This window comes from Silurus meridionalis, chromosome 10 (genome assembly GCF_014805685.1).
Source record: "Silurus meridionalis isolate SWU-2019-XX chromosome 10, ASM1480568v1, whole genome shotgun sequence".
Lineage (NCBI taxonomy): Eukaryota > Metazoa > Chordata > Actinopteri > Siluriformes > Siluridae > Silurus > Silurus meridionalis.
In genome coordinates this window covers 18,475,716-18,488,662 of record NC_060893.1, presented here as the reverse complement: position 1 = coordinate 18,488,662, position 12,947 = coordinate 18,475,716, and the positions used below count along the sequence as shown (strand labels likewise).

General features: G+C 40.5%; 1 protein-coding gene across 2 annotated transcripts in view; it reads right to left on the bottom strand.

Moving 5' to 3' along the window:
- med12 (mediator complex subunit 12) overlaps positions 1–12,947 on the bottom strand; it is a 44,223-nt gene that overhangs the window by 23,876 nt on the left and 7,400 nt on the right. For both annotated transcript variants that reach the window (XM_046859042.1, XM_046859041.1), the window contains exons 7-19: positions 12,531–12,803; positions 11,493–11,639; positions 10,630–10,729; positions 9,840–9,976; positions 9,519–9,650; positions 8,855–8,981; positions 8,390–8,619; positions 8,246–8,305; positions 7,614–7,787; positions 5,443–5,587; positions 1,762–1,880; positions 472–615; positions 160–323 (exon numbers count right to left, since the gene is read on the bottom strand). In XM_046859042.1, the coding sequence (XP_046714998.1) occupies positions 160–323; positions 472–615; positions 1,762–1,880; positions 5,443–5,587; positions 7,614–7,787; positions 8,246–8,305; positions 8,390–8,619; positions 8,855–8,981; positions 9,519–9,650; positions 9,840–9,976; positions 10,630–10,729; positions 11,493–11,639; positions 12,531–12,803 (1,952 nt within the window). The remainder of the gene's footprint in view (positions 1–159; positions 324–471; positions 616–1,761; positions 1,881–5,442; positions 5,588–7,613; positions 7,788–8,245; positions 8,306–8,389; positions 8,620–8,854; positions 8,982–9,518; positions 9,651–9,839; positions 9,977–10,629; positions 10,730–11,492; positions 11,640–12,530; positions 12,804–12,947) is intronic.

Genomic DNA, 12,947 nt, shown 5'->3' with positions numbered 1-12,947 from the left:
ATGAAAACATAAATAGATGTCCGACTAACTTACATACTTTGAAGCAAAAACAGAGAAAGACTTTAATTTAGAATCTGCATTAAAATTTCTGATCAAACTGGTTCTTTATTTTGAACAGCAGGAAGCAGAGACGTGTTTGAGTGAACGTGGGGGCCGTACCCGTCAAAGACCTGCGCTGTTTGGTCAGGGTTAAGGATGAGGCAGGAGTGGTAGCGTCGGAGCACAGCCACGATGCACAGACACAGGCTAGTGGTGTAACTTCCTGCCAGGCTGGAGGACTTCAGCAGGAGCTCGGCCTCCACCAGACTCAGCTCGTTCAGTAGCTAACACACACACACACACACACACACACGACATGTCTGACTGATGACAATGGTAGTCTTGCAAATCTGATATTTTATGTTCAAATATATTATAATATAATAAAAGATAAACCGGGGAGAGTTTTCAGTATTTTAAGTCTATTAGTACCTGAATAGCAAAGTCAATGAGGCCACTAATGTTTAGCGAGTATTCCATGAGGTCAAAGATGAACTGGATGTGCTGGACCAGGGGAAGGTGATAAGACATCCCTAAGGCAAAGCTGGTGATTTGTTCCAGAACGTTCCTGGACACCTGAACACACACAAATTCAATTAGAAATTTGTTACAATGAACAAAATATTTAGTTCGATTCATCGACAATTAAGTAGCTTTTAAACCGGTTACAGTAGCGCGCATATATATATATATATATATATATATATATATATATATATATATATATATATATATATATATATATATATATATATATATATATATATAAAATAGTCTATTGAACAAAACACGGAGGACTGTGTTTCCCATGGACCATTATTACTGACGCACCGCTGCCTAAACTCCGGAGCGCGCTGGACAGGTAACACGGAAGACGCCGCAGAATGAAAAATGGAGGAACGGAGAGTAAACAGCGAGGGGCGAGGAGAAGATTCAAACCAAAGGAAACGCCAAACGTTTGGGATCATTTCAAACTAAAACACTGTACGGTGCGGTTACCGTTTTTAAAGTAATTTGAAATTGATTTATATACAGTTCGGTTAAAAAGTCCCTGGGCAGTGGTCGTGTAGACCGGGTAGTGGAGCACGTTTTTAAATACACGGATTTGGAAAATCTCAAGCAGCTTTCCAGAGACAAGAAAACCACATTGCGATACTGTGCGAGATTAACTACATAACTATATGAGTGAGCACAATTATGAGTTATATATTAATATTTTCCCATATCCTGCTCCACACGGGCACTGCAGAGGGACTTCTTGAACGCAACTGTATTTGTATTTTGATGTGATATGGCTATTAAATGCACTAAACGGGTAAGTTTTTACCGCTTTTCTTTTTTGCGATTTCAGCAATAAAGTGGTAAACATTTTTCGAAAAGAAAAACAAATTACTCGGTTATCTTACCATTGAGCTTTAATAAAGAAAAAGTACTTCTTATCCAATTGCAGCCCCAAGATTTATTTCTTAATGATGCCAATGTAATGACTGTAATTTAGATCCCAAATCTGAGAATAGGTGAGCAGACATGCAACACATTTTGTGATTACTGCCTAAAAGCCATGTGCCCCTAACCCTAGATTTGTGATCTTTGTGACACGACCTCTAAACAATCACGTATTCGTCACGATGACGCCGCTCTCGATATTCACCTGCATTTAAAACAGCGTAATTGTAAGAACCGATACAGATGAACGTGCGGATATCATCATTTAAAATCTACCTGAGAGGTGACCTGGTGCTGGTCAAAGTGGGAAAGGTGCTGAAACTTGGAGAAAATATCTTCTGCAGTGGGAAAGGCCTCTGGCTTACTTCTCTTTCTCTTCTGTCCTTCCTCTCCTCCTGAAGACAGACAGAGAGAAACCAAGAAACATGAACAGCTAAATACACACACACACACACACACACACACACACACACACACACACACACACACACACACACACACACACACACACACCAAGAAATGTTGCTATAAAATAAGGACTGTTGCTATGCTGCAGTACACAGTGTCCATGATGATGAGAATCTGTTCAGTATAACGTAATGAGTAAAATATTGTGCGGTTCAAAAGCCTTAAAAGTCAAAGCCAGGACATTTGCTTTTCGCTTTACTCTGGTGGACTGGGGCCAAAAGCTTAGCAGGGAGATAATGAGCAAATAAAAGCTTATTAGTATGGAAATGGCCTGCAGATACACACATCCCACAACGACAGCTATGGGTCAGTGCTCTGCATCAGCGCGTGTTTGCTTATTGAGCGAGAAAAAGAAAGCCAGGAACAGAGAGATAACGAAAGAAGAAAACACAGCAGGGGTGTGCGATACATGTTTTACCGATATGCAGAATCAAATTATGAGGTATATCACTCGTTTTTCATTAACCAATCAAAACGCTGCATGAAGTGAAAATCCCCCGTATCTGGTCAAATTCACTTTACGGTAGAGCAGTAATTTTTTTGTTGTTCTTACTGGAATGCTTCAGTTTTAAATAATAAGTACCCTTCAATATATTGTTTCAATTAATCAGTATATTATTGACATTGTAATAGTGAGCTGGTACAATGTAAGACATTTAAAACACATTTTTAAATTATTGTCTGATATTATCGTCTGATAAAAATCCTCGAAATATCTTTGTTTCCCCAATATTGCACACCCTTAATACAAAGAAAGAAAGCGAGACATGGAGAGAAAGAAAGAGAAAGAGAGTAAAAGAAGAAGTGAGAGACAAGGGATTGAAAGAGAGAAAAGGGGCAGATATGGGAAATGAAAAAGCATATTGCAAGTATGCAAATCTCTTAATAACATTTGAATGTTACGAAGGTGAAAAACGTTGATAAAAGCGATGAAATTTGGCCAAACACGAACCGACACTGCAGTATAAACACTAAACACCAGTGTAATGAAGGAGGAGAAAGAGAGACAGATTACAGCGTTCCTGCAGGTTACAGAGTTCCTGCAGGTTACACCAAGTCAAATTTAAGAGTTTTTTTTAAGACTATTAAGAAACACACACAAACACGTTGTTAGAGACTTACAGCCTTATATCCAGGCCCTAAATTCATTTTTTCAGGCCAAATATCGCTAGATTTGCACTTCCCCACACTGAAAAATAACATTTCACAGCAATAACAAAAAGCTGATTAGCTGTTGGTCTCATTTGTAGTCTTAATACAGCGAATTTTATTTGGTTTAGCAAAAGAAAGAACAACCACCACGGAAACTAACAAACAAAAACAATCTAAACTGCTGCAGGAGCATTTCAAAGTGCAGTCGAGGAGGTGTTACAAGAAAAAATTAAGACGTGACGCCTTTTTTTTTTTAGACTTTTTTTCTTCTTTTTTTTAAGAATTTAAAACTCTGGATAATGAAAGAGGCAAATACAGAGAAAGAGAAAGTGAGAGAGTGAGAGAGAGAGAGGGGAGGGGGGGTTTGACAGTAACTGAGAAAGAAAAAAGGAGAGATAATAGAACAAGAGACTGAAAGAGAGAAGACTAGCAGTTGCAGGAAAGACAGTGGAAAAAAACATCAAGTGAAAAAAAAAAATTCAGTGTTTAAATGAGGTCACAACTGAATGTTATAAATGGGAGGAAAAACACCACCAGAAAAACCTTGAAAATAAAATGTGGCCTAATATCCGTACTGACAGTACAGTATAAACACTAAACAGCATTGTAAAAGTGGTGATCGTGGAGATTTAAACTACAGACGTGCACGTGTACCGTGGGACTCGACGCAAATGAGTGCATACGGACGAGATTTGATGGGTGAATGAATGCGGGTGGTAAAATACTCATGTTTGCGGGAGAATAAAATCATTCTGCAAAATGGTCTTAAAAAAAGAAAATAAATGAAATAAAAGAAAGCGATTTACAGGCGCGAGGTCGGAAGCGAACTCTCATGTGATTCATCTGCGGTAACTGGAGCACACCGAGTGCACACCGAGTGCTACAGATATTCATCATCTCATTATTAAAGAAAGGAACATACAACGCAACCGTGTTCAGTTGATGCTCTATGCTCTGAAAAGTTCCTTGTTCATCAATTCTACAAAAAGTCAAACTGCAAAAACGAAACGTTTGTTTATTTTCCATTTCTTTTTCATTCATATTCAAATGGGGAGCAAGTGAAACTAAAAAATAAACATTAGAGGGAAGAATGAGTGCACTGAAAATAAAACAAATACATTCTACCTGCAGGCATTTGCAAGAAAAATCTGTTGGTACAGGTCTTTAACTCAAACCTCCTGATGTAGATTATGCTAAGAGTGACCCTGAATAAAACTAATAATGTTTGGATAGGAGGAGCCTGACTTGACTCTAATCTCACAGTCCAATCTTAACAGAGGTGTTATTAACACAAGGACCGTGCCATTTTGGTTATACGGGGATGTCTGGTTCTGGTACGGCTTTTCTACCAACAGGTTAATATACAGCTTATTATGACAATGTTGTAAAATAAAAAAAAATGTGAAAAGAAAGTCGTAAAGAATTTAAATATTTTAATAAATATCTTTAGCGTGTGAATAAATCCAGACCCCGACCCTGGGGGATTCAAGTTTCACATCCCATAATCCATGACTGACACAGGCATTTCTAATATATTTCTTTAAATACATTTTAAATACACACAAACACACAATTTGATTATCAGTCAACTACAGGCAAGACTTGACTAATCTAATTTAACTATGTAAAACTGATAAAATAGTCCGTTATAATACGCTCTTGCTTGGTCAATGCTCAGGAGACACAGTTGGGATAAAAAGAATGATGTGCCTTGTGATATTGAGGGTAAAGCACACACACACACACACACACACACACACACACACACACACACACACACACACACACACACACACACACACACACACACACACACACACACACACACACACACACACACACACACACACACACACACACACACACACACCGAAAGCAGAAAACATCAATTATTCATACTTTCAATTATTCATTAAGCGTATTAGAAAGCAAGCATGGATTTCGCTTCCCTGTGGCTTTAATAACTTCACTGAATATTTAATAGGTGTTTTGTTAAATCTCAACACTCGCATGTCGGTCGCATGAGCTTTGCTAAAATAAATCAGGCCACGCTTTAACCTGTGATCATCTTTAACAGCTTTACTGTGAACGGGAGCATTTGGGCTTGAACTCTTCTTCAAACTGCTAGAATTATTCAAAGATTATGAGATAAGCAGTGACTGTAAATTGTATCATTCTTTACAAAACACCAGCATATTGATGGACCTCGTACGAGCTTGTGGAACCCCCCCCCTGCAAGCACCTTCTGCACTGCACTTCGTTAAATTACATATGCGCACGTGTGTGTTTGTGTGTGTGCGAGCGGGCGAGCGTGCGTGCATGTTGCGGCGTCAGTACCGGTCTCGGCTGTGCTCTTGCGGTTCAGCACTTTCAGGATATCTTTGGTGATCTTCTTGATGGCGTGCCGAGCCTCGTCTCGCTGCTTGCCCACTCCGTACAGAACCACGAGGCGCTGGTTGCATTCGTGACTGGCACTTTCCTCCTGCAATATGCAGCAGGTCAATAACAACTTGCACAACTTCAGATATAAACACAAACACACACACATCATTAGAAGGCATCTTCTCATCCATGCCATTTTATACATAGGAAAATTATCTGGAACATAAAGACTTAAGATCACTGGCCTTCATTCCTTTTATTCCTGTTCATCATTTATCCTTCCCTATAGGGGTGTATATACATATATACACAATATTGGCAAAAGTATTGGGTCACCTGGTCATCAGTACGTATGTGATTTTTGAGCATTGCATTCCACATTTAGTCCCAATTCACTCTTAGAATTTCCTCCACTCTTCTGGGAAGCTTTCCACTAGATTTTGGAGTGTGTTTATGGATGTGTGTTCATCAACCACAAGGCTATTATGAAATGCAGGTACTGATGTAGGTGAGGAGACCTGAGGTGAAGTCAGCGTTCACATTCATCCCAAAGATGTTCAGTAGGGATGAGATCAGAACTCTATAGCAGGCCACTCAAGATCTTCCTCTCCAAAGCATGTAAACCAGATCTTCAAGGAGTTCACTTTGTGCACAGGGGCATTGCCATGCTGGAACAGGTTTGGGTTTCCAAGTTCAAGTGAATGCTACATTTTATTACAGCGCATCTACCAGCTTCATAGTAACAGTTTGGAAAAGAACCACATACAACAGGAAAGGTCAGGTGACCCAATACTTTTGGCAGTAGTGTATCTACTGTTTACGATGATGGCGTAATAATTGTTTTGACGATGCGCGATTTGACGTTACATAGCGTATCGCAAAACCCAACACCTACAGAGTGAACGCATACTTCACGTGAAGTAGATACATGGGAATTTAGGGTGCATTCTTTCACTGCATGATTCAGTCTAATAAAGTGCATTAAGAATGATCACAAATTCAAGATATGGAGGCAGAAAATATGTATATTTCTATCATTTCATCCAATTAATCGTGCACACGAAAAGTGCAGATTTTCTCCAAAAATCAGCTTTTAAAATATATTACAAAATAACAATACTGATTTTACTGGTAGCAAAAATAATAAAATAATAAGAAATAAATGAATCTCTCTCACTTGTAGACTGATCACCACATAGAAAAGAAATAAAAGGGTTTAGGAGTCAGCTGTCCACAGTAGTCCTTCAGGTACCAGCACAATAACACACTAAGCAAAATATCGTCTATCATTATTGATATCACAAAAAAAAAAAAAAATATTCAAGGTATAATTTTTGGCCAATATCGCACACCCCTACCTTCCTTCCCTTTTTTATTTCAGCTTCCAACAATCTCAGCAATCGCTTCATTCTGGTCATGTTCCCATCAACACTCGGTGCACACTAAATATGATGCCACCATCATCACATGGCACCTTGCACACAGTCCCAGACATTTTATTTCAGTCAGTTCACCAACAGGTTTCCAAGTGTTTGGAATATGGAAAGAAACTGAAGTACTCAGATGATTACTGGAACTTGGCCATAATAACTGCTATACATATTAAAATTATAATTGTATACTATATAATTTTAGTTTTATTCCCAGCAAATGGAGATAAATATTTTTGGAATGCATTCAACTATTCCTTCTGCATTTCCATCACATGAACCTGCAGGTCTAAACTAATACACATCTAAACACACAACACTGAACAGGCATAACATTATGAGAGGTGAAGTGAACACTGATTATCTCTCCATCATGGCACCTGTTAGTGAGTGAGATATTATTAGTCAGCAAGTTAACGTTTTCCTCAAAATTGACGTGTTCGAAGCAGGAAAAATGGGCGAGCGTATAGATTTGAGTTTGAAAAGGGCGGAATTGTGGCGGCTAGACGACTGGGTCAGAACATCTCCAAAACTGCAGCGAAGTCTAGTTCATGTGGTCCGATCCGACAGATGAGCTTCTGTAGCTCAAATTACTGAAGAAATTAATGTTGATTCTCGACACGTCCAACACAATGTTGGGCAGGTGGTCATAATGTTATACCTGATCGGTGTATCTAGGAGGGCGATGGATCTCACCTGAGGGATTGGGAAGTGTGTGGCGTACTGGATGTGGCGTGGCTGCTCGTACACCTGTGGGAAAGTCGGGTCCAAACCCTTCTCCTTGGCAGTGCTCTTCCCATCCTGCTCTGGGGCAGATTTTTCTGGAGATGGGCTTCCTTTTGCCTCACAGTGCATTGGGGGGGAAAACATCTGTTCAAAGTCAAGCAAGAACGCTTAGGTCAGGTGTTACATATGGTAGCTTTTTAAACTAAGGTAGATGCTTAGCAATAAAATCTGTGATATCAGATAAGAGATGTCGGATTTACTCCTTTAGAGGCATTAAAAGAAGAATTTATCTTGCACTAAAGTGCGTGTATACGAAATCGGAACCACATGTATTGCAAAATATCATGAGGTGCATGTAGAAGGAACTTTTCAAGGTGTGCTTAAAAAAAAAAAAACTAGGAAAATAAAATAAAGTAATAAAGAAATATAAAGAAATTGTAAAATTTAGGCAGGGGATGTTAAATATTTGTTGCAATATGTTAGCATGCATTAACGTAACGTTTTACATTAAGGCATATGTATGTAACACACACGAGGTTTACAGCCATAATACACATATATTCTCTACACGCTGTGCATCCCACAGAATTTTAGAAACCCACCTCATCAAAGTTGGCGCTGGAATTGTTATCAATCTCCAAAGGCTCAGACAGACCAGTGTCCTGAAGAGTCCAAATAAAACGATTATTTCCCAGACAAGTTTACAAATTACTCAGAAAACACAGATCAGAACGAACGTCACGTGCCTCCATCTTAACCCCGCTTCCTGCGTCATGATCTTTGCGTTCCGATTCGTCCGAGGGCTCGTCGCTCGGGGAACGTGGGCGGGGAAGATGGGAATCCGAGGCCAAGTCGCCACGGGAGATGAGTGTGCACATGTAGATGTTGTGGGAAAAGACATCGTGACGGATGAGCTCACAGAAGAGCAGCACCAGGTTGGAGAACTCCACGCGTTCGCTCTCATTCCCCGGCTCCACTGCACATACAGATACGGAGAGACAGTGCAGAAGGTCACTAAACGTGTGATGGTTTACTCATGGACATGGTGGCTACCTAAAGGAACTTCTGAAGAATTAACAAGAATTTATAACACAGAAGTCATATTATGAGTGTGTGTGTGTGTGTGTGTGTGTGTGTGTAGGCACTTAATCTCACAGACAAACAAAATCTTAATGACATTCACATTCAGACACAAAGAAGTTTGAACTCACTAAGGATGGGGGCCTGAGTGTCCAGGAACTGCAGAAGAACATCCTGGAAGACAGGAAGAGTGGCAGCAGAGAGAGAGCCAGAAGACACCGAGCCCTTTTCATCCACCACCTCCGACTCTCCACACCTCTGTGAAGGTGCACCGATGAGAACAAGGAAACGTATTTTGATTATATGAATGGATCAGTATGTTAAACGTAGGTATAGTCAGAGATTTGATCTGTCAGATAAAATGCCAGACAAATACGGCTGTTCTGCCTGCAACATGACAATGTGTACAGTAGAGGCCACGCCTACATCTACACTACATATGAAAGCGGCGGCTTCGTCTAAAAACGATCACACTTTCGTTTTCAATCATTTCCCAAAAGTTGCTCGTCCACACAAACATCTGAAACGTCTCTGTACCGCGCATGCCCAAAACGTAAGACGTGTAAACCTGCGTTTCCGGCTGCTGTTTATGTACTTTCCAGCTCTTTGAAACGCCGCGGCTGTTTTCAATTTGATCCACTTTGGAGAGTGTGTATCAGACAGCTACGTTTTTGTTGACTGCGATGGTGTCGCAGTGTGGCCTCTTCAATTCATGGGTTTGTTTTAGCATCTTAAAAAAAAAAAAATAGACAAGTATTTCTACAAAATAAAAACATTTCAATAAAAATTGTTTACCTCTGCCTCGATCTCAGTCTGCCTCTTCTCTAAAAGCTTGGCCACCACCATCGCCCTATGTCTCCCTGAGCGTTTACAGCAAACAGCCCACTCACACAGCAGAGTGACCACGGCGTCGTCATCCGGACTCATCTACAATAAATAAACAAACAAACAAACAAACTCACTTTCCAATACGTTAGAACACAATTCGGAACAGATTTTTTTAAATAAATAATCCGGTTTAAAACAAGTTAATTAGCCAACACTCTCAACTCTTCTGGTTAGAAAAATAGGATGTTAAACGAAATGTTCTTGAAGAGGAAAAGAAAGCTTTGTTACCTCGTGTCCGTCTTTACTCTGGCCTGACCCGAAGATTCGGTTGTAGAGCGAGTCCAGAGAATTACTGAAGTCGGACTTCTCAAAACTGTGGTTGTCCAGAACCTCCAGTGTGTGCAGAACCCGGCCGATTGTGAAGCCTGCACAGACACAGACAGAAGGCATGACCTTTTACACAGGTGCTTGATGAGAAGAGTCCATTATCTGTTCTTCAGTAAGAAAGTGTGTGTGTGCGTGCGTGTGTGTCTGTGTGTTTTTCCTTCCTTCATTTTTCTGTAACACTGAGTTAGTTCCAGTTATCACTTGTATTATAGCAGCTACAGTCTTACATCTGTCTATTTTTCAGCTGAATTAAAAAAAGAAGTACAGCCCATCTCTTCTTTCTTATAAACAAACAAAACAAAAAACACACACAAGCTGAAGATGTTTGAGAGTTTGAGACCCCATCCATAAAACGTTACATAAGACAGTAAGTAACGGTCCTCGGAGAAAGGCTTCTCTGTTCATTACTGATTATAAAAGCCTACCACGCGAATACTGGCGACAGAATTGCTACCATGGCAACCACGATGCATTAGAATAAGTGCGAGTTTGGCCTGAAGCAATAACTGTTTAAAGCTGCAGTTAAAGAAAATTCATCCACCTTCTGACTAATCAAATCTGAGAATTCAGCACTGCGGTATATGCGTTCATTAGATCACCGCTAAAGGGAAAACAGAGCTTTAATGAAAAGATGATGCAGAGCATCAATCCATGAATGCTAAACCTTTTCAAGAACCTGGGCTGAACTTACCTGCTGTTGTTTCCTGACATTTATCGAAGGACCAGCGGAACTCCACCGCCTGCCCCCTCTCCTTGATCTGCTCCTCGATTTCTCGCACTTTTGCACGGACCTACGGGAAAATGGAAGCATGATCACAAAGGCTCTGCAGATGGAACTTGCTCATCAGTAAAGCTGTAACCTTATAAAAATTACATCGGGTTCACTTAACATAAGACTTTTGGCGTTTAAGTATGGCGTCCCAAAACCTCCCAAGATCAGACATCATACATTTGCTGTTTCTCCATCATCGAACATTTAAAGGCTCTGGCATGGAGAAGCTTGTGTTGGATCTATAATGATCTCATATGATGAGCTATTTTATGAGTTGCTCAGTAGCTCCTGGTTCCACAACTTCAACGGACAGTATAAAACTGCAGAAAGGAAATTACTTAATCTCACACACTCTACAACTCACACAAGGGCCCAGCAGCAGCTTGGCAATGAAATCATAACTGTCCTATCAGAAGACCAACCACTGACCTACCACTTGCTTTGGCTGGCAGAAGTGGCGACAATGTGGTCCTCTACTGTTGCTGCCTATCTGCTGTATTTTTAAATGCTTTCAGCTCCCTATGGCTGTAAAAAGTGGTTATTTGAGTTACTGTGCCTTTCCAGTCAGAGCGAACCTGCCATTGTCCTCTGAGCTTTCATCAAGCATTTTAATCCACAGTTCTGCTGCAAACCCCAAAGACTGTTGTATGAAAATCTTCACAGCTCAGCAGTTTGTAAAATGCTCAAACACTGTTTGATGTGAACATTAAGCCGAACACATGAATCTTCAAGTTTTGTTTTTTTCTAAACTCAAAACCATTATATTAACTCAGACATCATACCTGCTGGTTGAAGGTGCTATTGGCGCCTGGCATGGGCAGGTTTGACGGGGCGATGGGCAGAAGGTCCAGTGGAGATCCAGTCTTATTCCGACTGTCAGTAAGCGAGTAGTGCCACACCAGAGCGCTAGGACAGCACAGCACAATGCTCTACACATGACAAAGAGGGGGAAAAGAAAAAAAAAGTTGTTTTCGATAATTAGGAGCAAATTCAGGACATCAGTTCCGAATGCAAACCTGAGACGACTAACAACTCGGCTCACATTTACATAATTCTAACAGGAGCCTATGGGCCGTCATTACGGGCTTCATTACGCTGCCTGGATGATAAATTCCTTTCATTTTAACCAGGCACAAGGACGAGAGCTGGTCTCTTGGTCACGAGGGTTCTTGTGGGAATTGTTGCTTGTTAGAACTAATCAGGATTGCTTCTGAAAAAATGTCAGTCTTTTCACCGAAGCACAATTACCACAACTTTTTCCTCAAGAAGTCTTCAAGTCTGTGCTTTCCAGCTTTGTGGCACCTTTTTTTTTGTTGTACCTGCTGAAAAGCAGCACTAACGGGAGCTAACAGGCTTTGGGAGTGAAGCTAGTTTTGTCCACTAGCACTTCACAGTTCAGAGCAGTGACAGAGATTCAACTTTCCCAATAACTTATCTTTATAAAGCTAATTTTTATTTTAAAAGTGTGCATTATCTATTGAGTCAAATTCTTACATATAATCAGTCAATCAGAATAATAAGCCTTTTATAAAGAATAATTTGTCTATTATCAAGCACGTGAAATTTATTTATATTATGATGTAATGTATATTTAATAATAGATTTTAATAGCTGATTTGATGAGGAAGGCACTCCTCCTCTTTGACTGTTACAGATCCTAAACTTTCCATGAATTACTACTTGTGATTTTGTTTGAACACGCGCACACACACACACACACACACACACACACACACACACACACACACACACACACACACACACACACACACACACACAGGAACCTTTTGTTATTCTATAAGGATCATTAACATCTGCACCTGGAGCATGCAGCTGAGGCCGAACACCACAGGCCGGTGCTGGGGACAGATGTAGAAGTCGGTGAAGGGAGTTTGGGGCTGTGTGGCTCCTGCAGGCTGGGAGGTGGGAGTAGTGGGTAGAGCGTTGCCTGGCTGACCAGCGATGCTGTGTGGTGGATGTCCTCCTGAGCTGGGTCCTATACTCCCATCACTTAACAGCAAGTTCAGGCGCCGTGTGCAGAAATACGCCAGTCTCCGTGACAAATAGGCCGACTGCACAAACTCCCCCGAGTACTGTACAGCAACAAAAAATAAATAAATAAATAAATAAATAAATAAATAAAGAGCGAGAGAGAGAAAGGACAAACTCACTCCCTCCTAACGAATGTTCTGGCAAAATGCGGCGCAGCGAACGTGTCGATAATAAGCGGCGAATTA